This window comes from Heterodontus francisci, chromosome 40 (genome assembly GCF_036365525.1).
Source record: "Heterodontus francisci isolate sHetFra1 chromosome 40, sHetFra1.hap1, whole genome shotgun sequence".
Taxonomy (NCBI): Eukaryota; Metazoa; Chordata; class Chondrichthyes; order Heterodontiformes; family Heterodontidae; genus Heterodontus; species Heterodontus francisci.
Window position 1 is genome coordinate 19,621,755 of NC_090410.1, and position 26,703 is coordinate 19,648,457.

The following is a 26,703-nucleotide window of genomic DNA, read 5'->3' on the forward strand; positions in this document are numbered from 1 at the left end:
GGGTCAAAGGAGCAGTAGCCCAAGGCACGTCAGCGACCCAATTAACCGCGGCGGTTCTCTAAATTAACCTGAAGAAGCCTCTCCCTCCCCCACCAAACATCTCCCAGGTGGTGCTTGAATTAGCAGCTGAGGAGCCCTTCCATTGGTGAGTGAGGTGTCAATCAGGCTGTAGGAGGGGGTCATGTGCTGCAAAGTTGTGTCCAAACTGCAGTGTGATTATAGTGTTGAAGGAGGGAGGGAGTGAGTGGGAGCGCAGGCTGCAAAATGGGTTCTTATTCATCACATCTAGCCAAGATTGAGGATCTACAAGAAATTATACAGGAGACAGGCTGTGAGTAAACTGAGAACGGTTGGGGGATTAATTTTGTCTGTTCAGCTGCAATTCTTCCAAGAGATTTCCTCCCGTGTTATGCATGTGGCCAAATCATAAATGAGTTTAAAGAGGTTGCATTTACACATTCAGTATCTGCATTTCCCCTTAAGTGTTTCTTTTTCTTGCTTATGATCATTCTAAGCGAATTGTCTTTCTGTCTTTCAACCCTTGCGCTTGGGAGGGGTATCCATTGAGGGTGTTTCTTGAAAATTTGAAGCACGTAATTCAGCAAAACAGAGTGTGCTATGTGTCTGGAGTTTAAGAATACGATGTGTGAAAGCTGCAAGTTACTGACTAGGCAGAAAGGAAGGTTTAAACTTTAGGCAGTGACTAGGCAGAAGGATTGAGAGTTGTGGTGAAAGAAAGCCTTGCATTTATATAGCACCTTTCAGTGGTTTGCAGACAGTGCAGTACTTTTTGAAATGTAGTCACTGTTGTACTGTAGGAACCGTGGCATCAATTTGTGCGCAGCAAGATCCCAATTAGCTTACGTGATGTTGGTTGAGGGATCAATATTGGCCAGGACACCAGGGAAAAGTCTCCTGCTTTTCTCCAAGCCGTGCCAGGGAATCTCTTACGCCCTCCAGAGAGGGCGGATGGGGCTTCAGTTTAATGTCGCATCTGAAAGACGACACCTCTGACAGTGCGGCACTCCCTCAGTACCGCACTGGGAGCGTCAGCCTGAATTTAGTGCTGAAGTCGCTGGAGCCGGACTGGAACCCACAACCTTCTTGCTCCAGGACGTGACGGGTTTACACCAGAGACGCAGCCGAGTATAAAAGGTTGCGTGCGTGTGTGGGTATGAGGATATCCTGAAATTTGGGATTCGGCGAAGGGGGAAAAGAGTGGAAATGATCAAGTACCACAATTTTGCACATACTTTGATGTGCAGTAACAGTGTAGGTAAATGCAGTAGCTGTTTCATGAATGGCAAGATCCCCCCTGCATTAATTGAGATGAATGACTAGTTAAATCTATTTAGAGCAGTTAGTTAACTTTTGTTAATTTGTATTTTCTCTTTCCAGTTGCTGATATTCCAGTTTATATTCTTGGCACTAATACTGCTTGTTTATGTTGTGCAAGGAATTCAAAGCTCCGGTACAATACTGAAACAATCGTTCACATACTTTGTGTCTCTCTAGTTGCTCACTCACCATAAAGCTTCACAATCACTGGAGTTGGGGTGAAAGGTTCGTGGAGGCCAGCAAACTGCCTCTCGGGCCTGTGTGTATAGGCTGGCAGCTTGTGGCCTGAAAATATCGGCCAACTGTGGTTTTACGCCTGTCGGCATGGTTGTTTCTGTTGGACAGCTGAGCTCTTTCACTTTCTGGAAGACCATCTAATAAATTCTATGTTTTGTGTCAGCTGTGGCTCAGTGAGTAACAATCTGACCTCAGAGTCAGAAGGTTGTGGGTTAAGTCCCAGTCCAGACACTTGACATAATCTAGGCTGATACATCAGTGGAGTGCTGCACTGTCGGAGGTGCTATCTTTCGGATGAGATGTTAATCCCTACATGCACAAGGTCGAAGGGGACTTATTCCCTCATCTCCGAGTCAACATCACCAAAAATCAGATTATCTGGTCATTGTCAGCTTGCTGTTTGTGGGAGCTTACTGTGCGCAAATTAGGTGCCCCATTTCCTACATACAGCAGTGACTACACTTCAAAAAGTTATTCATTGGCTGTAAAGCTTTTGGATGCCCTGAGGTGATGGAAGGCGCTATATAAGTGCAAGTTCTTTCTTTTAGAGGGATAAATAGATCCATCAGAGTGGGAGCTGGTTGCCCCTCCTCCCCTCCCCACCCCCCGACTGGATATTTGTTCAGTCGGAGTCAATGGGAGGAGGGCTAGTACATTGGGACTTTATAGAATGGGTAGGGAGTCGGTCCAGTGGTCTGGGAGATCCACTAGGGCTCTGTAGAAAGAGATGGGCTTTGGTGCAATGATACATTGGGAAGTAGTTTGGCCCATGGGGTTCAGTAGAATGGGACTATCTTGGTCCATTGGAATACTGCAACATAACTGGGATCTAAAGCGCCACTCGGCTTCTTTGAAAGATTCCAGGGAGAAGTGCTTTTATGTTAGCGGTGACAAGGTCAGACAGATGATTGCAAACCGCCTCCTGATAACATCCCTTTCTTTTAGTTTCCAAGGCTCACATTGGCCGCCTGTACGATCGATTTGAAGAGTTGGATAAAAGTAAGAAGGGAAAGCTAAGGTCAGTGAAAGAAACTGTTTGGTAACTAACCATGGAAACCGACACATCAAACACAACAACCCTGCTAACACCAGAACACGAGAAGTTAATGGTGTAGATGGGACTTGGAGGGGTGGGGGGGGGGGGGTGCCTTTATTGGACTGACCAAGGGATAGATTGGCAGAGAGAGGCCTATGAATGGGAAGGGCCTGAAGACACCATTGCAATCTAGTCGGGTTAGTCTCAAGCACAAAACAACGCCCCTCCATTCACCAAACAGCTAGCATGCGAGTTTACTATTTCCCCCCTGAGGCTTGTGTTCTAACCCTCTGGTTATCCTGAGATCTAGTTTGTGTTCTTTAACCACCTTCGCCCCTGCCTCACCTCAGCTGAAGCTCTCGTCCCCACCATTGTTGCCTTCAGACTGGACTATTCCAACGTTCTCCAGGCCAGCCTCCCACCGTCCAGCCTTCGTAACTTTGAGCTCATCCAAAATTCTGCAGCCTTGCAGCAAGCCCCGTTCATCCATCCCCAACTGTGCTCGCTGACTGGCATTGACTTCCAGACTGGCAATGCCATAATTTTTAATCCCTCCGTCCCTATCTCTGCAACCTCCTCCAGCCCTACAACCCTCTGAGATATCTGCACTCCTCCAATTCTGGCCTCTTGCGCACCCCAAATTTTCATCACTCCACCATTGACGGCTGAGCCTCCAGTTGCCTAAGCTTTGGAATTCCCTTCCTAAACCATTCCACCTCTCTATCGCTCTTTCTCGTCAAGTCATGACTTAAAACCTGCCTTTTTTTGGCCAAGATTTTGGTCACCTGTTCCAATATCTCCTTCTGTGGCTTAGTGTCTGATTGTGTCTGGTAACACTCATGAAGTGCCTTGGGATGTCTTACTAGGTTACAGGCACTATATAAATGTGTAATGCTAGACTCCACACCTGCCAAGAATGAGGCATATTAATTTTGTCATGTGAACATTGATTTTAAACTCTTGCTGGAGCGAGGAAATGACTTGTTAAACAGATCAGCCTTGGCTGGATAAAAACATTTGCATACTAACAGACAGTGCTTGGAGGGACAAAGGGGCTATTCCCTGCTCCAATTTAACACACAATGGACCATATGTGATACACGCATGCAGATAGGGACAGAAAAGAGCAGAAGAAAAAAATAAAGTGCAAATGTTTGAAGCAATCTCTGAGGAGGGTTTTTTGTTACTGTGCTTCAAGCTCGTTGTAGAGTCCTTGATTGAAGGTATGGTCTTGCTTTTCGTTGGGGCCCAGTATTCTTCTTGAACCTTGTTCACTGTAGGAGACTTTTCTCTCTTGGGGTTCATGTGTCTTCAATGGATCTTGGAGTTCTGTGAGAAAGAGATGGGAGCAGATAGGAGAAGCTCTTTTCAAATCTGGGAGCCAACAGTTCAAACACTGTCTCTACAATTTAAAACTCCCCAAGTTGGCCAGCAGGGGGTTAGTCATGTGACTGATATAAGCACTTCTGGCTTTGTGTTTGGGTGGGTCAGGGAATGGTCCTTTGTTCCAACACTGTCTGCTAATATGCAAAAATGTCTTTCCAGCCAGGGGCCTGGCAATTCCTTGTAACAGGCCTTCTCTTCTTCCTAGCAACGATTGAAATTTAATGTCCATGTGGTGAAATTAATGTGCCTCATTCTTGACAGGTGGGGGCCTGCATGACACTGTCCATATTACATGTAATGCACATATAATGTCTCTTGTCAGTGAGCTGTGGAAAAGCGAGTTTGGTAAAGTTGACAAATAGGTCGGCTACATTAAAAAGATCTTCAAGCACTGCCCTAGCCACAAGCTTCGATAAAGGCAATACATTGCAAATGCAGCCGAAATGGCTGGAATTAGGGAACAAAACATTGTCTTTCCTCCAGAGCCAGTAATTACACATTTTAATTCTTGGTTTCGGGCAGTACAGTTTCATGCAACTCATCTGAAATAGTACTCAGACTTCGTCTCAGAAGAGCTCACACTGACACTGAAAACCCTTCTAAATGATGCTCAGCTTAATGAGGAAGTTCAGTTTTTTGCCAAGAATGCTACATGACTGAAAGGGGTAGAGGTAAATCAGGCAGTGACGTGACTGTTCCGCGACCAGTGGGCACCAGAGAGACTGGAGTGTATCATCACTACCGGGAATGATATTTTAGTTTGATTTAGTTAAGTTTCCTTTATAGTTTGTTTTTTTTGTTACCGTATGGCACTAGTGCCCCTTCATTAGGGATATCTAGTCCCTTTTGTTAATTTGGTAGTTCAAAAGAAGTTAAGAGGGAATGAGGTCGGTCTGCAGTTCTGTTGTGCTGCCTCTGCGTCTGTATCTGTCTGTATAAAGCCCAGCCCCTCCAATGCAAACTCCACTTTGATTTGCAGTTTGAAGGGAATAAATGGCAGACATCAAGTGTCACTCATTTGGAGTGAGACTCCTCACTTTGGCTTAGAACTCTAACCTATTTTGATAGATCACTCTTAAATATAATGGACCAATAATGTCACAGTCTTTGATTTCCAATCCCGCGAAGAGATATATTATATTTCAATTATTATTCCAATGCTCCCCTAATCGGCTTCCAGTCTTCCACCTTTGGTAAACTTGAGCTCATCCAAAAATTGGCTGCCCATGTCCTAACTCGCACCAAGTCCTCTTCCCTCAACATCTCTGTGCTCACTGATCTACAATGGCTTCTGGTTCGGCAACTCATCAATTTTTAAAATTCTCACCCGTGTTTTCAAATCCCTCCATGGCCTCGCCCCCTCCCTATCTCTGTAATCTCCTCCAGCCCCCACAACCCTCCGTGATCTCTGAAATCCACCAATTCTGGCCTCTTGTGCATCCCCGATTTTAATCTCTCCACCGTTGCCGGCCGTCCCTTCAGCTGCCTAGGCCCTAAGCTCTGCAGTTCCCTCCCTAAACCTCTCTGCCTCTCTGTCTCCCCCTGTAAGAAGCACTTTAAAATCTATCTCCTCAACTCAGCTTTTGGTCACCTGTCCTAATTGTAATGAGGAGCTTTTTTATGTTGTCTGATGCAATATAAATGAGATGCATGGAGTTCGGTTGATTGAAGATCTCAAACAGATTTATTGACAGCTATCAAGTATATACAGTGCAGAGCGAACTACTTACAGGAGTTGCCTCTTGGTGTTACAGTTATATAGTGACTCTGGCTTGTTGTCACATGACTACATCTTGGTACTCAGCTCATTAGCATACTAAGATCTTAAAGGGACATCACTCTTTAAGGCAATCCCACAACACTAATATCCCCTTAGGTGACTTGGTGTCACATTTTGTCCTGTGACATGCTTCGGGATATTTTACTACATTAAACACCCTCTATAAGTACAGGATGTCGTAAATCTGGTTCCAAGCTTCCCCCTGACCTTGGCAGTTTGATCTAACTCCACCAGTAAGCTGATAGTCTGATCATTCAGCAGAATATTCAAGGGTACAAGAGGAATGTGGGGGAGAGGCAACTGTTCTTACCTGACCCACCCAGTTTGCAGGTCATATTCCATGATTGACCTGCTACTGTGAATTGCAAATAAACTTCAGTAGCAGAGAGAATGGAGAACAGTCAATGTATACTTCAAGTTTCATGCCCTCAGGCTGTGAAAGGCTGTACCCCTCGTCCTCTCATTCTCTTTACCGACACCCCTTGCCCCCCATCTCACGCCCCCCTCCTGCCTTCCCTCACGCCCCACCCCGCCCTCCCATCAACCCCCCCCCCCGCACCGCTATTCACACCCCTTCTCTCGCTCCCCCTTTCACCCCTCTCTCGTCCCCACATTCTCTCTCTTGGCCCTCTCCCATCCCCACCACCTCCCCCCCCCCCCGCTCTCTCTTTCCCCCTTCCCCCATGCACCAGCCCCTCTCCTTCTTTGGATTAGCTTGGTCTACACTACAGCACGTTTGTCTCTCCTTCAGAAGGTTTTATCTTCAGAAACTGGTCACCTAAACTCAGTCGACAGTGCAGTGCTGAGGGAGTGCTGCACTGTCCTATGATTGGACGTTAAATCAGTGCGGTGGCGTCCTGCTGGTTTAAACGAACATCAATGAGTCCAACCTGCTGTCTGAAGAAGTTCACAGACTTTCCTCCAGCCGACGTTTCCCCCTCAAACAACAAACACTTCATTGCTGGATTTTACGGGATCTTACAGCATGTAGAATGGCCACTGAGTGTACCGACAGCAGCTGCACTTTGCAGTCATGAATGTTACGTGAAATGCTTTGAGGTGTTTCCCACGTGATGAGGTTAAAAGCACAAGTTCTTGTTTTTGCAGCCGGGAGGATTTCCAGCGTATCGGAGAGCTTGCTGTGAACCCACTGGGAGACCGGATAATCGGTGCTTTCTTTCCTGATGAGTAAGTGACTTGCAATGAGATTTTGAGCGAGAGGATAAGGGCAGGGTATGGCCGGGATTTTATCCGGGTGCCGGGGACTCGACCTCCGGCAAAAGCGCTGCTGAGAGCCCCGCGTCGCCCCTTCTGTGGGAGGCCCACTGAATCAAGTGCCAATCAGACGCTGGCGATGGAAGTCCCGCCCTCTGAGAGTTGTCAGCCAGTCAGAGGCCAGCAGCTCTTTAACTGAGCAGCGCCACCACCAAGTGGGTAACTACTGCAGGGCAGGAGGGATCTCGCGGTGGGGGTGGCGAGGGAGGGGGGGTTGCATGGAGGATGGCAGCAAGGGGGTGGCTCTCAGTGGGCCTCCTTTCCCGATGCCGGGTCCCTCATTCAGGCACTGAGTGTCTTTTAACACTGGCATGGATCTGCTGGGCCGAATGGCCTGCTTCGGTGCGGTAAATCCTTTGTAATAATTGACTAGCTCTTTGAAAGAGCTGGCACAGACATGATGGGCCGAATGGCCTCCTTCTGTACTGTAACCAATCGATGATTGCAAGTCAGCTCACTTTCAGCCGCCTTCTCTTTTGAAATTGTTCACAGTAAGCAGAGTTTGGATTTCCGTTCATTCATCCGGATTCTGGCGTGCTTCCGACCCACAGTAAAGGACAAATTAGCCGATCCCAATGCACCGGAACCAATTAATAGCCGAACCAACAAGCTGCGGTGTAAGTACGGCACACTCTTTACCAGATTTCCCAGACTTGGCCGCATCTTTGCATGGAGGTGATTGTTCCACTTTAATCTTTGACCCTCGGTCTGACCCTCTGAAAGCTCAGGTGCTGGTCTTCTTGGTGACCCCCCTCCTTGACCTTGCCATCTCACGAGGGGCTTGCTACTCCCATCATATCAAACACAGATAAAGCCAACTCTGCACCCACTATCCCCCTTCCTCCTCCTAACTCGACTTCTTTCTGTGTCCACCCTGGAAGGCGAACTCTTCCAATTTACTAACAGCTGCACTTTCAAAATTCCAGCTCTCCAGCCTTTGACCCTCCGTTCACCACTACATTTCTGCAGCTACTGATTTGCTCAACTGCACCCTCAGCTCCACCTTTGATGCCCTTGTCCCCATTAAAACCATTACTCTCTCTCTCACCCTGGTACGGCCCTCATCTCCACTTCCTTAAGTGGAAGGGAGGCAGACTTAAATAGATATGGCAGACAATTGGTTTGGCTGTTCACCGCCACATCTGGCTGGACCACATAAAGCCCGTTCAGCTCCCTCTGTCTTCTGCTAAAACTGTTCACTATTCCAGGATCGTCCCGGAACCTCTGCCTTCTTTTTTCTACTGCAAACTGTCGTCTTAAGCCCCTCTCCCCAGTCCCCTCCACCCTCACTTCCAACAATAAGTGCGAGGAGCTCATGGACTTTTTTGTCACTAAGATCGAGACCATCCAATCAGCTGCCTCTGCCGCGCCCCTCCCTCCCACTAGCTCAGTGGGCCAAACTTTCTCCAAGGCTCCCCTCTGTCCTAGCCTTAAATTTGCATCTTTCACTAGTTTCTCTCCTGTTGAAGACCGTAGCGGGTTTGGAAGATGGTACACACTGTAGCAACGGTGTGCCAGTGGTGGAGAGAGTGTATGTTTGATGTGGTGGATGGGGTGCCAATCAAGTGGCTGCTTTGCCCTGGACGGTGTTGAGCTTCTCAAGCGATGTTGGAGCTGCACCCATCCAGGCAAGTGGAGAGTATTCCATCACACTCCTGACTTGTGCCTTTATAGATGGTGGACATGCTTTGGAGAGGCGGGAGGTGAGTCACTCACCACAGAATTCCCAGCCTTTGGCCTGCTCTGTGCCTTTGTCGTTCTGCTGTGGTACTCATTGCCCTAAGGAGAAATGGTCCTTCGTTGGGCATTGTATCTTTGCAATGCAACTTTTAAGTTTAAAGGAAACTTCAAGGGACAATAGCTGGATTGTTATTGGAGTTTGTGTGTTTATTCAAAGGACAGAGTCAGATGTTGAAAAATTAAAGCTACTTGGCTCACAGTTGATGTCTCAGGACCATTTTCTGTTTCAGAGCTCCAAATGCATGCTGGTAAATTGTATGACCTTTGTCCAGGAGCCGTTGCCTATTTGCATCAATCCCTTTTCCCCAGTCTGTACTCCCTGTGTGTGTTAGGAGCTGGATAAATCTCCCCTTAAGACCTTTTATGACCACAGCAGGAGCAACGCACTGTTAATTCAGTTCCGTCATTCCACAGGCCGCAGCGTATTATTAAGCTTTCACCAAATAAGAAAAAACAGTCAAATTAAACACTCTAGTATCCCCAGACTGAAGCAGACCAAACCAGGTATCTTTGGACAACAACATATTAACTATTTATTTTTAAAAAACTAAATCTTAAACACTATTAAAATAAACGTATGTCTAAAGACCTTATAACTTCTTAATTTAATCTAACTCCCGCATTCACACACATACATTCAAAATAAAATAAATAAGTACGTTTTGTGCGTTTTACGTTCTCAGTGAATGAGGTCTTCTAATGCGAAAATAATCAAAGTTCACTCGAAGTCTTTAGCCGGATTTGATGAAAATATTCTGTTCTTGACAGGCATTCAAACCGTTCGGTTGCAGTAGCATTAAACTGTTCTTTCAACGATGAGCACAGCAATACAAATAATTTGTTGAAAAAGAAAAGCTTTTCTTCCTTACTCAGGGAATTAACTTGGCTTGTGGCTTTGTAGAGTTTTTCTTGAGAGAGAATAAAACAGCTCCTTTCTTCAGATCACCTCGCTGGAAAAGTTTCTCAGAACTAACTGGTTCAGAGCAGTCCCTGCTAGCGCCACACACAGTCAAATGGACACAACATCCCATGTGATCTCCCTCTCTACTGCTGTTGCTCAGGGTAACCAAAGATGCAGCTGTGGTACACGGTGACTCCAGATTTCTAGAATTTTTTCTCCCTTAAAGGTGCACTGTTTTTAACAGTTTTAAAGGCACACACACAGTTTTTAATGTGAGGAGAAAAAAACAATACAAGTCCATGACAACCTGCTGATCATCAGAGGATCAAATGTACCTTTATGTTCTGCCTTGAACTCTGTTGGGGTCATAGGGTCCTGGTGTACAGGGGAGGGGTCACAGGGTCCTGTTGTGGGGCGGGGAGGGGTCTCAGTATAGCACCTGCCAAAGTCTTGAAGATTGCTGGCCACGATGCCATTTTTCCCAGTTAAATTATTTGCAAGAAATCCTTTCATTGCTGCCTAGTTGGGGGTGGAGATCAGAGGGGGGAGTGGTGGTGGTGGGAGGGTCCTACTCAGGATATCCACTGGAGCCAGGCAAGCAGCAGGAAAATGAACAAGTGAGAATTCCTGTCTTGGGAAATCCCATCTCTCTCCCAATGCCCCTGGGTTGCGAAATAACAGGATGTCCCTCCCAGGTGTTGAGCAGTGTTAGTGCCGATGTCTGTGATTGACACCAATGCTCTTTGAACAATCAGAGATTGACAATGCACCTCAGTTTTAACCCACAACCCTTTTTATCATTCTGATTTCAGTTGCATTCCAACTGTACGACTTGGACAGAGATGGGAAAATCTCGCGAGAGGAACTTATCCAGGTAAATGCTGCCATGAAACAGTCGCGAAATTTGGGAATCTAATAATTACTCTTCCCAGTAAGCTGTCTAACTAGAGGCTTTCTTCACTAACTGTCCCAGTAGAGATCCCAATTTTCACTAAAAGTTGCAGGTTAGCAAGGCCATTGAACAAAAAACACTAGGTTTTGTTTGTAAAGGGATGGAATTGAAAAGTAGGGAAGATATGCTAAACCTGTATCGAACCTTGATTAGACCACACTGAGAGTACTGTGTGCAGTTCTGGTCACCATAACATAAAAAAGATACTGTCACGGTCCTGTATTTTTTTTCTCTCCTTGGAAATATTGCCTATGTGTAACAGTGTAAAGAGATCGTGTATCTTACCTGGCAGGGGAGAAACCATGATCAGTGGCCTTTGATCCTGTTCCAGGTAGGTTTTGAGTAAATTGGCTGTAACCAATTCTAGAGCTTCAGGCCAGGGAGTGCGTAACACCGTTCGGGTGGTAGTGAAGGATAATGATGGAGATGCACTGGTTGACCGTACCTTCTTTCTTAAGAAAATCCTCATTGATTGCTGTGGATTCCAAGCTGCGGACATCTTCTGCTTGCAAGACTTCCCCAGCAGCGGATATTTCAATGTGGCTTTCAAGAATGTGGCAGGATGCATCAAGTTCCTGAAGATGTTCAAGGAGAAGGGAAGCTTGGCGCCGCTGTCCATCCTCAAAGCGGAGCCACTCTTCACGCTGCCGTCACAATGGGACCATGACGATTCACCTCTACAACCCCCACGTTCCGGTGGTGGATGTACTCACCTTCCTCGCCAGGTACGTCGAGGTGGCCAGCAGCAGCACTGATGTCAAGGACCCATTTGAGATTTGGACCAGCAAGCGGCAGGTCAAGGTGACCTTGAAGGTCGATGCCAATGGAGCCATTATCCACCCTCCCTCCAGCTTCGCTATCGGGGGAAGTCGAGGCTTCTTGGTCTATGCAGGGCAGCCCAGAATTTGTCGCACCTGTGGCAAATCTGGTCACGTGGCAGCTAACTGCAGCACAGTCGTCTGCAAGAACTGTAAGAAGGAAGGCCATCAGACCAAGGACTGTAAGCAGAGTAAGTGTTGCACCTTGTGCGGCGCGGCAGGCCACCTCTACAAAACCTGCCCCAAATGCTGCCTCAGTTATGCTCAGGCAGCAAGGTCCAAGGAAAGGCCGGGAGAAGGAACGGCGAATGCGTCTGGTGCTGGGAAGGAGACAAGCAACCCTCTCCGCAGCGAGGAAAGTCTACCTGAGAAGGAGAAGAAAAGGGAGGCAGCTGCAACCAGTGACCCAACACCTACCCCGTGCCTGGAAACCCCTCCTCTACAGACAGAATCAATGGAGGAGGAGGCAGCAGAAGGACAAACTGGTCAGTGGCAAGCGGTAAAAAGGAAAACCACAAAGAAAAAATCTCCAAAAACAGAACAGGCCACCACCCAAACCAGTGGCAAGAGGAGACTACCATCTGAGACAGACTACAGCAGCTCCTCATCATTGGACAAGGAAGGGTTGGAACGACGGCACCTGCAAAAGAAGCGACAGAACTCAAAGGAGCTGGAAAGTAAAGCCCCCCCAGCTCCGGGGCACTGGAAGCTGTGGATGGGCCCAGTGCGCCCCAAACCCAAAGCGCCGAACCTAGCGACATGCCCAGCGCATCCCAGCTCCGGGACACTGACAGCACAGTGTCTGGCGAACTCCAGCTCCAGGAAGCCGGGAGCAGTGATGTTTTCGAGGAGGAACAGGGGGAGCAGCAGAGGACAGCCCAATCTTTGCCTACAAGACCCGCCCAATGTCACCCCAGCAAAACAAACCCTGCATGATAAACCAGGAGGGGTTTCTGAGCCTAATGAACATGAAACAGCTTGCGTATACTATGGGTAGGCAGGAACATCCGAAGGACTGGGACTAGCAAGGACAAATGGTGTGGGAAGCAACAACTAACTTTAAAATGGGTATAAAGATTGCTTCAATTAACGGCGTAATATTAAATGCACTACGCAATGTGTTTCAACCTTGGACTACCTCGCCAAGGAATACCACACCTCAGCACCTACAGGCAATGGTTGCAATGGTGGTCCCACGGGCCATCGATCTGGTCAGGGGGTAATGATTCTCGTTCCTCCAGCCTGGGTATTTTGCTGCGGGGAGGTAACTTCACCATCTCCGAAGTTAAGGAGATGGTGGACGGTCGCCTCCTCGTAGCAGATGTAATGTACAACAACGCTCCGCTCCGGTTGATCAATGTCTACGCCCCGGTTCAATGCAGCGAGCAGCTTCCAGCAGCTCCCACTGCTGCTGGTGACGTCCAGGCCGGTCATTCTAGGCGGTGACTTCAACTAAATCATCGATGCAGCTGGACGATCCGGCAGTGACGACAGCAAATTGGATGTTACGTCCAGATTCCTAATGGAAACAGTAAAAGATGCCAAACTGTACGACGTCTTCAGCAAACCTGCCGACGGAGCGCAGCGTAGACACACATGGTCAAGACCAGACGGGTCTGCCCGTTCCAGAATTGACTTCCTGTTTGTGTCCCGTGCTGTCACGGTCAGATCCATCGACCTCAAGCCGGTGTTCTTCTCCGACATTGCCTCTTACTGGCCGGCTGTCACTTACAGGATGACCAGTGGGTTGGCAGGGGGACATGGAAGCTCAATGCTACACTGCGGCGCAGTGGTTAGCATCACAGCTCTAGCGACCCGGGTCAGTTCTGGGCACTGCCTGTGCGGAGTTTGCAAGTTCTCCCTGGGTTTTCCCCGGATGGGTTTTCCCCGGGTGCTCCCACAGCCAAAGACTTGCAGGTTGATAGGTAAATTGGCCATTGTAAATTGCCCCTAGTGTAGGTAGGTGGTAGGAGAATGGTGGGGATGTGGTAGGGAATATGGGATTAATGTAGGATTAGTATAATTGGGTGGTTGTTGGTTGGCACAGACCTGGTGGGCCGAAGGGCCTGTTGCAGTGCTGTATCTCTAAATAAAAAATAAATAAATAAACCCCAGAGAACATTGAGGAACTCAAAAGGGATTACAAAGGTTGGAGGACTGTGAAACCCCTCTTTGAGTCTCCAGTTCACTGGCGGGAGGCGATCAAGGAGAACATCAAGAGGTTCCTTATCTTCAAAGGTGTTCAGAGGGTGAAAGAGAGACAGAGGGAAATGTCCCGACTCTAGAAAAGTATGCAAAATCTGCTCCGGCTGCAGTCGATGGGGGTCGAGGTCAAGGAGGACCTCCATGAGGTGAAGAGCCAGCAGGCCTCGCTCTTTGCCAAGGAAGCCTCCAAGATCATCTTCCGGTCCAGAGTCCGCTCCATTGAGCAGGATGAGATGTGCTCACGTTACTTCTTCCAAAAGAAGGCACAGTGGCGCAGTGGTTAGCACCGCAGCCTCACAGCTCCAGCGACCCGGGTTCAATTCTGGGTACTGCCTGTGTGGAGTTTGCAAGTTCTCCCTGTGTCTGCGTGGGTTTTCTCCGGGTGCTCCGGTTTCCTCCCACAAGCCAAAAGACTTGCAGGTTGGTAGGTAAATTGGCCATTATAAATTGCCACTAGTATAGGTAGGTGGTCGGGAAATGTAGGGACAGGTGGGGATGTGGTAGGAATATGGGATTAGTGTAGGATTAGTATAAATGGGTGGTTGATGGTCGGCACAGACTCGGTGGGCCGAAGGGCCTGTTTCAGTGCTGTATCTCTAAATCTAAAAATCTAAATCTAAAAAGGTACACAGAGAGAGCTCTGTGATCAGCAGCCTGAAGGAAGAGGATGGCTCGGTAACGTCTTCACAGTCCAACGTACTAAGGATCACCAAATTCTTTTATGCTGCGCTGTACGACGTGAAGCCCACAGACAGCACGGCTTCCCAGCCCTTCCTGTCATCTATCACAGAGGTCTTAGATGACAGCATGAGGGAGAGACTGGACAAGCCATTAACTCTGCATGAGATGACAAACGCTGTCAGGTCCTTTGAGACAAGTAGAACTCCCGGAAGCGACGGCTTACCGGTTGAGTTGTACTCGGCTGTGTGGGACTGGGTCAGCCCAGACCTGCAAGAAGTATACGAGAGTATGCTCCTGGCCGGCAGCATGTCTGAATCCATGAGGAAAGGCATCATCACCCTCATCTTCAAGAGGAAGGGGAAGAGGGTGGAAATCAGAAATCGGCAGCCCATCTCACTGATTAATGTTGACTACAAGATTCTGTCCAAAGTCATCGCCAGTCGGGTCAAGTCTGCTCTGGAGTTGGTGATTCACCCTGACCAGACCTATACTGTACCCAGCAGAAAGATCTCTGATAGTCTCGCGCTACTCAGGGATACGATCACCTATGTACGGTACAGGAGGGTGGACACCTGCCTCATCAGCATGGACCAGGAGAAGGCTTTTGACAGGATATCGCACACATACATGATGGACGTGCTCTCCAAAATGGGGTTAAGGGAGGGAATCTGCAATTGGATCAAACTGCTCTGCACAAACATCAGTAGCGCAGTCTCAATCGATGGGTGGGAATCAGAAAGTTTCCTGATCAAATCCGGAGTCAGACAGGGCTGTCCTCTCTCCCCGGTCTTGTTCGAACCTTTTGCTGTGTCCATTAGGAAGGATGTGGGCATAAGAGGGGTGACAATCCCAGGCAGTGGAGGCACTCAGGTTAAAACCTCCCTGTACATGGACGACGTCACCATTTTCTGCTCGGACCCACTGTCCGTTCGCAGACTGATGAGCATCTGCAACCAGTTCGAACTGGCCTCGGGAGCCAAAGTTAACCACGGCAAGAGTGAGGCCATGTTCTTTGGGAACTGGGCTGACCAATCCTTTGTCCCCTTCACCGTCAGGTCAGACTACCTGAAGGTGCTGGGGATATGGTTGGGAAGGGCTGGGGCGTGCACCAAAACCTGGGAGGAGCAAGTAGCCAGGGTACACAATAAACTGAGCATGTGGGAGCAGCGATCTCTCTCCATTGTGGGTAAGAACCTGGTCATCAGATGCGAGGCGCTCACATTGTTGCTGTACGTGTCGCAGGTCTGGCCCATACCCCACTCCTGCGTCGTGGTGGTCACCTGAGCCATTTTCCGCTTCATCTGGAGATCTAAAATGGACAGGGTCCGGAGGGACACGATGTTCAAACCTCTGGATAAGGGCGGGAAAATCTACCCAACGTCGCCCTCAACCTGATGACCACTTTCGTGTGCAGCTTCATCAAGTTGTGCGTAGATCCCCAGTACGCAAACACCAAGTGTCACTACGTGCTGAGGCTTTATCTGTCCCCAGTGTTACGAAGGATGGGTCTGGTCACATTGCCGCAGAACGCTCCATCCAGTTGGACCGTACCATACCACCTATCCTTCGTGGGAATGTATCTGCGGGAAAACACCTTTGGCATCAGGCAGTGGTCTGCACGGAATGTCCTCAAGGCCCTACGGGAAAAGGAGATGGTGGATCCGGTCGGATGGTTCTCCAAGCAGACTGCCAAAGTCATTTGGTAGAATGCCTCCTCACCAGAACTTTCAAACAAGCACCAAGATGTAGCTTGGCTGGTGCTGAGAAGAGCCCTCCCCATCAGATCCTGTCTGCACGCCCGGAGTCTCACACCCTCCGCACAATGCCCTTGAGGTGGCTGTGGTGGGGAAGAGACGGTTGCCCACCTCTTTCTGAAATGTGTCTTTGCAAAACAGGTGAGGAAAGAGATGCAATGGTTTTTGTCGATGTTCATCCCAAGCAGCTCTGTTACACAGGAGTCTGTGCTCTATGGGCTGTTCCCAGCGATGCACACCGAGATAAACATCAACTGCTGCTGGAGGACCATCAATTCGGTGAAAGACTCTCTTTGGTGTACCCGAAACTTGCTGATCTTCCAACGCAAAGAGTTGACCATGACCAAATGTTGCAGACTGGCACATTCCAAGGTCCAGGACTACGTGCTGAGGGACGCACTAAAGCTTGGGGCAGCCGCTGCAAAGACTCAATGGGGAAAGACAACTGTGTAAGGTCCTCCCACCAAAGTGAACTGAGGGGCTGGATCCATGGGAAACCCCTCGGGCTGTATACACCAAATATGGGTTTGCTGTAAAATGTACATGGCATGTAAAACGGAGTGGAAGGGTTGTGAGGCAACTCACTCCTGTATCGAAGAAAACTGATTTCCTTTGCACCTTTTGGAATGTCAACTTGGTGCTGTTTTGAACTGATTTGTAATACATTTTTAACAGATTTTTATGAATAAAGTATATTTGTGGGGGAAAAAAAATCTTTAGGAGCTCTCTGGAGTAAGTGAGCCAAAGTGCATTCTGGTTGGCAAGCAGCGACCACACAGAGAGAGAGAACAGAAATTCAATGTTGCAATTTTCTCTGGAAGGACCCTTTTCTCATTGGACCTTGGAAGACTGCAAGTGAACTTTGACTGTGTCGTATCAGAAGACCTTTCGTCAGGAGCATAATCTGCAAAGACTTTATTTTTTTCTATTTTTTCAGTCAGCTAATTTAAAACCAAGTTTATGTTTGTGAATGCGGGAGTTAGATTTTAAATAAGAAGTTATGAGGTCTTTAGATATTGCTTTATCTTAGTAGTGCTTAAGATTTTATTTATTTTTAATAAATAGTTTATTTGTTGATATATAAAGATACCTGGTTTGGGTCGCTTCATTTGGGGTTACTAGATTGTTTCAATTTGGCTGCTGCTTTCTTCGATTTGGAAAGCTTAAAGAAATATGATGCGACCTGTGGAGTGTCGGGACTGAATTGGCAGTGTGTTGCTCCCACCGCGATCAGAATCATATATTTTGATTGGGTCGTAGCAATATAGAGGCACTAGAGAAGATTTATAATGGTGATAGCTGTAATGCATGGGAATACATATCACAAAAGGATTGACAGACTGGGTCTCCTTTCTTTCGAAAACTGAAAGCTGAGGGCTGATCTAACAGTGGTCTTTAAAATTATGAAAGGTTTTGATAGCTTGGACGCAGAGAAAATGTTTCCACTTGTGGGGAAGAGCAAAACTAGAGGCCATCTATATAAGGTAGACACCAATAAATCAAATTAGGAATTCAGAAGAAACCTCTTCACCCAGAGAGTGGTGAGTATGTGGAATTTGTTACCACAGGAAGTGGTAGAACTCAATAATATAGATGTAATTAGGGTGAAGCATATGAGGGAGAAGGGAATAGAGGGTAACGATGATAGATTTAGATGAGGAATGATGGGAAGAGGCTCAAGTGGTGCATAAATGCCAGCATAGACTGGTTGGGCCGAATGGCCTGGTTCTGTGTCATCTATCCTATGTAATTTTAATCCGGGATTTTAGGCACTTATCTTGGATTGAGTTCTTCACTTGGTTTGGTCTCTTGCCTCTGAATCAGAAGGGTGTGGGTTCAAACCCCACTCCAGGAGTGCTACTTTGTCAGTGAGGTGCTGTCCTTCAGCTGTTCAACTATTTATCCAGTTCCCTTTTGAAAGTTATTATTGAATCTGCTTCCTTTCAGGCAGTGCATTCCAGATCGTCATCACTCATTGCACTAAAAAGAAATTTAGCTCATCTCCACTCTGGTTCTCTTGCCAATTACCTTAAGTATGACACCTCTGGTTACTCACTCTTCTGCCACAGGAAACAATTCCTCCGTACTTACTTTGTCAAAGCGCCTCAGAATTTTAAACACCTCTACGAAACCTTCTCTACAGTTGCATTCTTTGATTTCTGGGTGATCGGGGTGCAGGAGTCTGGCTCGAACTAGATGATTGCCCCACTGGGTATTTATGTAGACTCTAATTCCTGCCAGCCTGACATGGGATAGTTTGAGTTGCTGTAAGTATGATGGCAGATTACCAATAAATGCATTAAATCATACATGGCTAAACCATCAGTGCGGTTTTGTTCTAAGTGAGGATTCGGGTTGTACACTGTTTAAATACATGGGCAGACATGTGGGACCTGAATGAGGTATGATTTTAATGGTCTTCACATGTCATTGACCAAAGGAGTAAGACGGTCCTGTATTAACATCAGACAAAGGGGACTCAATATGACTTATGTTCTGTCCTGTGCTTCACACTGCCTCCCCCATGTGACGGGACTGACAGAGGCTCTGTGAGATTACCCTCCTACATTGCATTCTTCCGACACTCAAAATACATGGAATCAGATTTTTTTCTTGTTTTGAAACAATGTTATGCATTGTGTTAAGTCCAACATTTTACTACTTTCTTTGTGACTATAAACTCGGTTACACTATATTTAGAACTATCAGTTTTAGCCCAGATATTTGTCTGACAGGGTAGCTACCACTTTTCGGGATGGTTGGGAGGATGTGGGTCAAACCCACGTACTTTCCGGTGCATTATTACACGTTGGTGATGTAATTGTAGCCTCTGGTACATTATCCCTGGTACATTATCCCAGTAATTAAAGGTGCAGATCCTAGTTCCAAGGAAACCCGAACTGGGAACGTCCTTGGAGCTGCTCCCATTCTTCCACCCTAACTTGGCCGGCTGTGGGGCGTAATATGTGCATAAGCAAAGTTTCTACCCTCAAAGTTAAAGACTTTGGGTTGGGAGAAGCTCAGAGGAAGTTTTTGCACTGGCTATTTAAAAAAAAAAGAATAAACTGCTGTGTTTTTCTATGAAAAGTATAGCAAAAAAGGAGTCCAATTTGTAAAGGAGAAACATAAACCATGGCTGAATCCATACTTATGACATTGCTTTGATATTTTAGCAGTGGCACTGACCCATTTACCATAAACCAATAAGCATCTGCATTAAGAGATGATTCGTTCATTGGGCTACTTCAGAGGTTTAACGTTAGGAGTCAACAAGGAAGAGGGCTGTTGAAACCCCTTCCCTAAACAGCATTAATGAACTGATTGTGTTTTTACAAAGTCCAAGAGCTTTTGGTGATGCAGGTTATCGGATAGTTTTTGAACGGGGTTTGAACCCGTGACCTCTTGTGTTGCTAGTCCAGTAATACAGCCACTACCCCTAGTGTTGGTGACAATAATTTCTAGGTTAATATAAAATGCCTATGTCTTTTTTTGTTTAGGTACTTCGTATGATGTTGGAGGCACAAGTTACAGAAGACCAACTGGAGAGCATCACTGATCGAACCATTCAAGAGGCTGATCTGGATGGAGATGGTGCTATCTCATTTGAGGAGTTCAGAAAGGTACTTTCCCCAAAGTACTGAGTGCCATCGAGTGTTGGGGCAGGGTGGGGGGGGGGGTGGAGGGGGGGAACCTATTATTCAGGCAGTGAACCCGCCCATTGGATCGGTTGATCGAGCCTCTGCAGAGTGTGAAGCCATACAGATCAGGGAGGTAACTGCTTCAATGTGTGGTCTTGATGCACTAATGAATCTCCATGTGGGGGAGGGGGAGGGACTGTGTGCTAGAACTGGCTTGGGGGGTAATGGAGGTTTTGGGAAAGCAGGGAATTCAGCCAAGTCCCACTCCTGATCATTCTCCAGTGATTCCTGCTGACAGGTTCTCTGTGTGTATGCTGAATGAGGGATGAGTTCAGACTCCACTGTGACGCCCTCTGACTGTTTGACATGTCTACTGGAGCTCGATGACTAGGCTGAGACACTTGAGTGTTTATAAGATATAATCACATATCCTTATCACCCTTATGTGTGAGTATTACAGGATATTGTCCTATATCCTTTAACTCAAGCACAAGTTTGAGGACTAGGGAACACTGCAGGGTCTGGTTAATATGCTTTTTATTATGTCATTGCGATAACAGAAACACAACCCCCTAATTAATAGCCAGTCAATACTCACACACCAAAGCCTCCTCAGGAGGCTGCAAGTGGCGGCGTAGTGGTTAGCACCGCAGCCTCACAGCTCCAGCGACCCAGGTTCAATTCTGGGTACTGCCTGTGTGGAGTTTGCAAGTTCTCCCTGTGTCTGCGTGGGTTTCCTCCCACAAGCCAAAAGACTTGCAGGTTGGTAGGTAAATTGGCCATTATAAATTGCCCCTAGTATAGGTAGGTGGTAGGGAAATGTAGGAACAGGTGGGGATGTGGTAGGAATATGGGATTAGTGTAGGATTAGTATAAATGGGCGGTTGATGGTCGGCACAGACTCGGTGGGCCGAAGGGCCTGTTTCAGTGCTGTATCTCTAAAACTAAAAACTAAAAAACTAAAGTGTGTCGTCTTGACTGCTTACGCTCACCGCAACAAGACTGGCCAAAGTCCCCAAGGAGCTCCAGTGTGTTGTATCTTTTATAGGTTTCACTACGTGGGATAAAAGTCGGTTATCACATTCTGTGTGTATGCTGCTGATCTATAAACTTACCTCGTGATGAGGTTAGATTTATTGTGTAGGCCCATTAAATGGCTGGAGTTGTTTATTACACTCCAGATATGTCACATGATGCCTCATTGTTCTCTGCAGCATTCAAAGTTTTATCTCTTCCTAGTACGTCCAGAACACAAGCCTATTCATACTCCCCTAGAGTCTGCTAACTGGTTATGTCATTCATCTCTTCCAATGTACAGTTAATGAGATAATGGCTCCTGTTCTCCAGGCCTGACCTTATCTAGACATTGCAGAATAGCTCACACTGGCTGTTTAACCTAATTTCCCCCAAGCTAACAGCAAGAACGGACTGCTCCCAGGGAACTGTACCCAAGCACATCTTCAGCAGAGTGTTCACAGGGGGGGGATATGGGGAAGTACTGATAAACTGTCTGATGTCTCTCTGCTTCTCCCTTTGTCTTGCTTTTTACAGTCACTTGAGAATATTAATTTGGAGCACAAGATGAGCATTAGATTTCTTCAGTAATGCCTGGAGACCTGACGGGAAGGAAGTCTATTTGTGACCCGTGGCCAACTGCATTCCCATGGAGAATAAATGGACTGAGGTGTGAACTGTGTGCTGTTTAACTGCCATTCTGAGATTTGTGCATTGAGATTTCAGAGGCTTCCTTCAATCACCTGCGGCTTTCGTGTCTTGCTGGGGTTTCTGCGGTGCGTTTTGGGTCCACACAGGAAGTGGGGGATTTTCAGGCTCCATCCCCAGCCTGTGTTGAGTCCTCTGTTCTCTGACGAGTCGGCACTAAGTGGGTTGCAAATCACCCTGGCGTTCAAGGACCAGGAAGTAGAAAAGTCAACCAGGGCTCAATACTCCCTATTCAGTGATGCTCCATCCCCACCGCCCTGCTGGAAAATCATGTATGACCGTCAGGTGAGGATTGTATCCTACTTAGGGGGTGCTTCCACATGTAGTTAAGTGGCATGCTGACAGGCTCACCCATAAATGAAGCCAATTTGGGTGAGTTATTGAAAGACAGGTAACCCGTGAAGCCCTGACCTCAGCAAGCAGAGGCAAGAAGGTTAGTCAGAGAAATGTAAAGAAAAAGAGATGGTGTGGTATACAATTTCTCTCTCTTCCTTTCTCTCCTTTTTTTCTTCTCTTTTTATCTTTTTATCTCTCTTTCTCTGTCTCTCCCCAGAATTGCACCCCAATATTTTTGCCTACATAGTAGCAGGCGCTGCACTCCAAATGCATTCAGTGATCTGAAGCAGCCTGAGCTGCTTCAACATCACAAGCTGCCCTATAAATGCATGTCCTTTAAAGCTCCCCTTTCATAGTGTGGAACTGCTCCCAGCTAAGATGCTCCTGACACTGGAAACTGGCCCACTTTTTTTTATTCGTTCATGGGATGTGGGTGTCACTAGCTAGGCCAGCATTTATTGCCCATCCCTAATTGCCCTTCAGAAGGTGGTGGTGAGCTGCCTTCTTGAACTGTTGCAGACCTTGGGGTGTAGGTACACCCACAGTGCTGTTAGGAAGGGAGTTCCAGGATTTTGACCCAGCGACAGTGAAGGAACAGTGATATAGTTCCAAGTCAGGATGGTGTGTGACTTGGAGGGGAACTTGCAGGTGGTGGTGTTCCCAGCTGTTTGCAGCCCTTGTCCTTCTAGTTGGTAGAGGTCGTGGATTTGGAAGGAACTGTCGAAGGACCATTGGCAAATTGTTGCAGCGCATCTTGTATATGATACAACACTACTGTCCCTGTGCATCAGTGGTGGAGGGAGTGAATGTTGAAGGTGGTGGATGGTGTGCCAGTCAAGTGGGTTGCCTTGTCCTGGATGGTGTTGAGCTTCTTGAGTGTCATTGGAGCTGTACCCATCCAGGCAAGTGGAGAGTATTCCATCACACTCCTGACTTCTGCCTTGTAAATAGTGGACAGGCATTGGGGAGATAGGAGGTGAGTTACTGTAGCAGAATTCCCAGCCTCTGACCTGATCTTGTAGCTACCTCATTTATATAATTGTTCCAGTTACGTTTCTGGTCAAAGGTGAACCCCAGGATGTTGGTGGGGGATTCAGCAATGGTAATGTTATTGAATGTCAAGGGGAGATGGTTAGATTCTCTCTTGTTGGAGATGCCTGATACTTGTGTGGTGCGAATGTAACTTGCCACTTAGCAACCCAAGCCTGGATGTTGTCCAGGTCTTGTTGCATTGCTACGCAGACTGCTTCAGTATTTGAGGAGTTGCGAATGGTGCTGAACATTGTGCAATCATCAGCGAAGCTCCCCACTTCTGACCTTATGATTGAAGGAAGGTCATTGGTGAAGCAGCTGAAGATGGTTGGGCCTAGGACACTACCCTGAGTAACTCCTGCAGTGATGTCCTGGAGATGAGATGATTGACCTCCAACAACCACAAGCATCTTCCTTTGTGCTAGGTATGACTCCAACCAGTTTTCCCCATTTCCCATTGACTCCAGTTTTGCTAGGGCTCCTTGATGCCACGTTTGATCAAATGCTACCTTGATGTCAAGGGCAGTCACTCTCACCTCACCTCTGCAATTTAACTCTTTTGTCCATGTTTGGACCAAGGCTGTAATGAGGCCTGGAGCTGAGTGGCCCTGGCGGAACCTAAACTGAGCGTCACTGAGCAGACTGCTGCTGGGTAAGTGCCGCTTGATAGCACAGTCGACAACCCCTTCCATCACTTTGCTGATTATTGAGAGTAGACTGAAGGCGATGTAATTGTCTCAATTGGACTTGTCCTGTCCACAAAAAGCAGGACATACCTGGGCGATTTTCCACATTGTTGGTAGTTGCCAGTGTTGTAGCTGCACTGGAGCAGCTTGGCTAGGGGCAATTCTGAAGCACGAGTCTTTCAGGTCCATAGTCTTTGCTGTATTCAGTGTATGCAGCCATTTCTTGATATCATGTGGAGCGAATCGGATTGGCTGAAGACTGGCATCTGTGCTGCTGGGGACCTCAGGAGGAGGCTGAGATGGATCATCCACTCGGCACTTCTGGCTGACGATGGTTGCAAATGCTTCAGTCTTGTCTTTTGTTGAGGATGAGGTCAAGGAGGATACGTTTTCCCTCCTGTTGGTTCTGTCACCACCTGCCGCAGGCCCAGTCTGGCAGATGTGTCAGTTGTAGATGCCATCTTGGTCAGTAGTGGCACTGCCGAGCCACTCTCAGTGATGGGCAGTGAAGTACCAACCCAGAGTGCAATCTGTGCCCTTGCTACCCACAGTACTTCTTCCAAGTGGTATTCACCATGGAGAAATACTGATTCATCAGCTGAAGGAATGTGGTAAGTGGTAATCAGCAGCAGGTTTCCTTGCCCATGTTTGGTCTGAACCCATGAGACTCCATGGGGTCCAGAGAACTTCCAGGGCCACTCCTTCCCAACTCTAGACCACAGTGCCACTACCTCGGGTGGGTCTGTCCTACCTCTTGCACAGGACATACTCAAAGATGGTGGTGGAGGATTCTAGAACATTGGCTGTAGAGTATCATTCTGTGAGTAGGACTCAGGTTGTTGCACAAAAGCAAAATACTGCAGATGCTGGAAATCTGAAATAAAAACAGAAAGGGCTGGAAATACTCAGCAGGTCTGGCAGCTTCTGTGGAGAGAGAAATGGAGTTAACATCTCTGATGAAAGGTCACAGACTTGAAACGTTAACTCTGCTCCTCTCTCCACAGATGCTGCCTGACCTGCTGAGTATTTCCAGCCCTTTCTGTTTTTATTTCAGGTGGTTGCATGTTGTGGGACAGCTTTACCCAGGTTTGGCACAGGGGCCCAGTTGTTAGTGAGGAGGACTTTGCAGGATCGACAGGGCAGGGTGTGCCTTTGTTGTTTCCAGTGCCTAGGTCAAAGCCAGGTGGTCTGCACGTTTTTATTCCTATTTGACTTCCCTGCAACAGTCTTGCTAGGCCATTTCAGAGGGCAGTTAAAAGTAGACCATGTTGCTATGGACCTGGGGTCACATGTAAGCCAGACCACATAAGGATGATAGATTTTCTTCCTTCAAGCACATTAGTGAACAAGATGCGTTATTAAACAACAATCCAGTAGTTCCATAGTCACCATCACTTTTTAAATTCCAGATTTTATTAATTAAACTTAATTTCCCTAGCTGCTGTGGGATTTGAACTCTTGTCTCTGAATTGCTAATCCAGTAACATTGCCACGATGCTAGCATTTAACATCGCAGGCACATTTCAGAACATGAGCAGTAACAGGAACTGCATTGACTTGGGAGTTGGAAGCAGTCATCTATAATTCCTGGGCTTAGACATTCATTGACAGGGGAAAGGGGTGAGGGCGGGGTGGATTGTGAGATACGGGCAAGTAGTCACCAGTCCTGGTCTGTAGCTGGGGCTGCGGGTGGGCACAATGAGTACCCGGCAGCACATGTAACCATTATTATTTTCACATATGTTCACTATGTTCCACCTGACTTTTATCAAAGGTGCCAGTTACTGTTAGTTACTGGACTGTGATAAACTATGCCATGGTTTCCTTCAGAGTCACATGCGCATCTGCCAGTCTTCTCTCCCTTCCCTTCCCTTCTCTTCCCCCATTCTCACCCTCCCTCCCCATCTCTCTTCCTTCCCCCTCTCTCTCCCGCCCTTCCCCTTCCACCCTCCCCCGTTCCCTCCCCCTTTTCCTCCCCCTCTGTCCTACTCTCTCCCTCTCCCTCTATCTCGCCCCCCTCACTTCCCTTCTCTCTTGCCCCCTTCACTTCCCCTCCCTCTCCCCTTCCCCTTCTCCCTCTCCCTACCCCCTCCCCCTCTCTATCCCCCTCTTCCCCCCTCTTCCTACTGCCTCTCCACCTCCCCCTCTCCCCCCCCCCACCCCCCTGCTCCTCTCTACCTCTGACCCCACTAGACTCATATCATAGTGAAACTGGGGTTCCCTCCTCCATGGCATTTGCAGTGCCTTCTGACTGACTCACCCTGTGAAGTGGAGAATCTCTCCACCTTTCTGACCCCAGTAACCATACCGATAAACCAGACCAATAAAGCTTCCTTCGCCATGGAAATAGCCAATATTGGGATGGTCCCAAGAGCGTGATGCTGATTTATTTCGAAAAGTGCCAAATTGTTTCTGACTTTTTTTGTTGTTGCCAAGGACCCTGATGGATTTATAATAAATAAAATGATTCTGCAAATGGACTGGACTGACACTTTTGTTTTCTCTCAAAACTTGGGTACTTATTAGTAGTAGCGAGGTTTCTTATCTAATAGATAGAGGAATGGCATGGCTGCTCCAACCTCTGGAGTGCACATCCTGTGCTATATGGGAACTCCAGGACACTTCGTGCGTCCTGGATAACATTATTTGCAGGAAGCGTTGTCAGTTGCAGCAGCTGGAGCTCCGGGTTCCTGAATTTGAGTAACAGCTGGCATCACTGTGGCGCATCCGTGAGGTTGAGAACTTTGTGGATAGCACATTTATAGATGTGGTTACCCCGCAGCTTAAGAGTATGCAGGAAGAGAGGGAATAGATGACCACCAGGCAGTCAAAAAGAAACAGTCAGGTAGTGCAGGAGACCCCTGAGTGCTTCTCACTCTCCAATCAGTATTCAGTTCTGAATACTGAGGAAAGTGATACTTCACCTGGGGAGTGCAGCCAGAGCCATGTCCATGACACCACAGTTGACTCAACTGCACAGTGTGGGGGGGGCACAAAGAAGACTGGAAGACCAATAGTGATAGGAGATTCAATAGTTAGGGGAATGAACAGGCATTTCTGTGGCCACAGGCATGAGTCCAGGATAACGTGTTGCCTCCCTGGTGCCAGGTTCAAGGATGTTACTGAACAGCTGCAAAGCATCCTGAGGGGGTGGGGGGGGGAGGGAAGGCGAACAGCCAGCAGTCG

The 26,703-nt window shown here is 47.5% G+C and overlaps 1 protein-coding gene across 1 annotated transcript; it reads left to right on the forward strand.

Annotated features, from left to right (window-relative positions):
- Positions 1-218: 218 nt before the first annotated feature.
- chp2 (calcineurin-like EF-hand protein 2) lies at positions 219-25,993 on the forward strand. The gene is made up of 7 exons (XM_068019160.1): positions 219-331; positions 2,521-2,593; positions 6,885-6,965; positions 7,545-7,669; positions 10,506-10,567; positions 19,601-19,723; positions 21,293-25,993. The coding sequence occupies exons 1-7, from the start codon at positions 265-267 to the stop codon at positions 21,344-21,346; spliced, it is 585 nt and encodes a 194-aa protein (XP_067875261.1). The 5' UTR covers positions 219-264; the 3' UTR covers positions 21,347-25,993.
- The last annotated feature ends 710 nt before the right edge of the window (positions 25,994-26,703 follow it).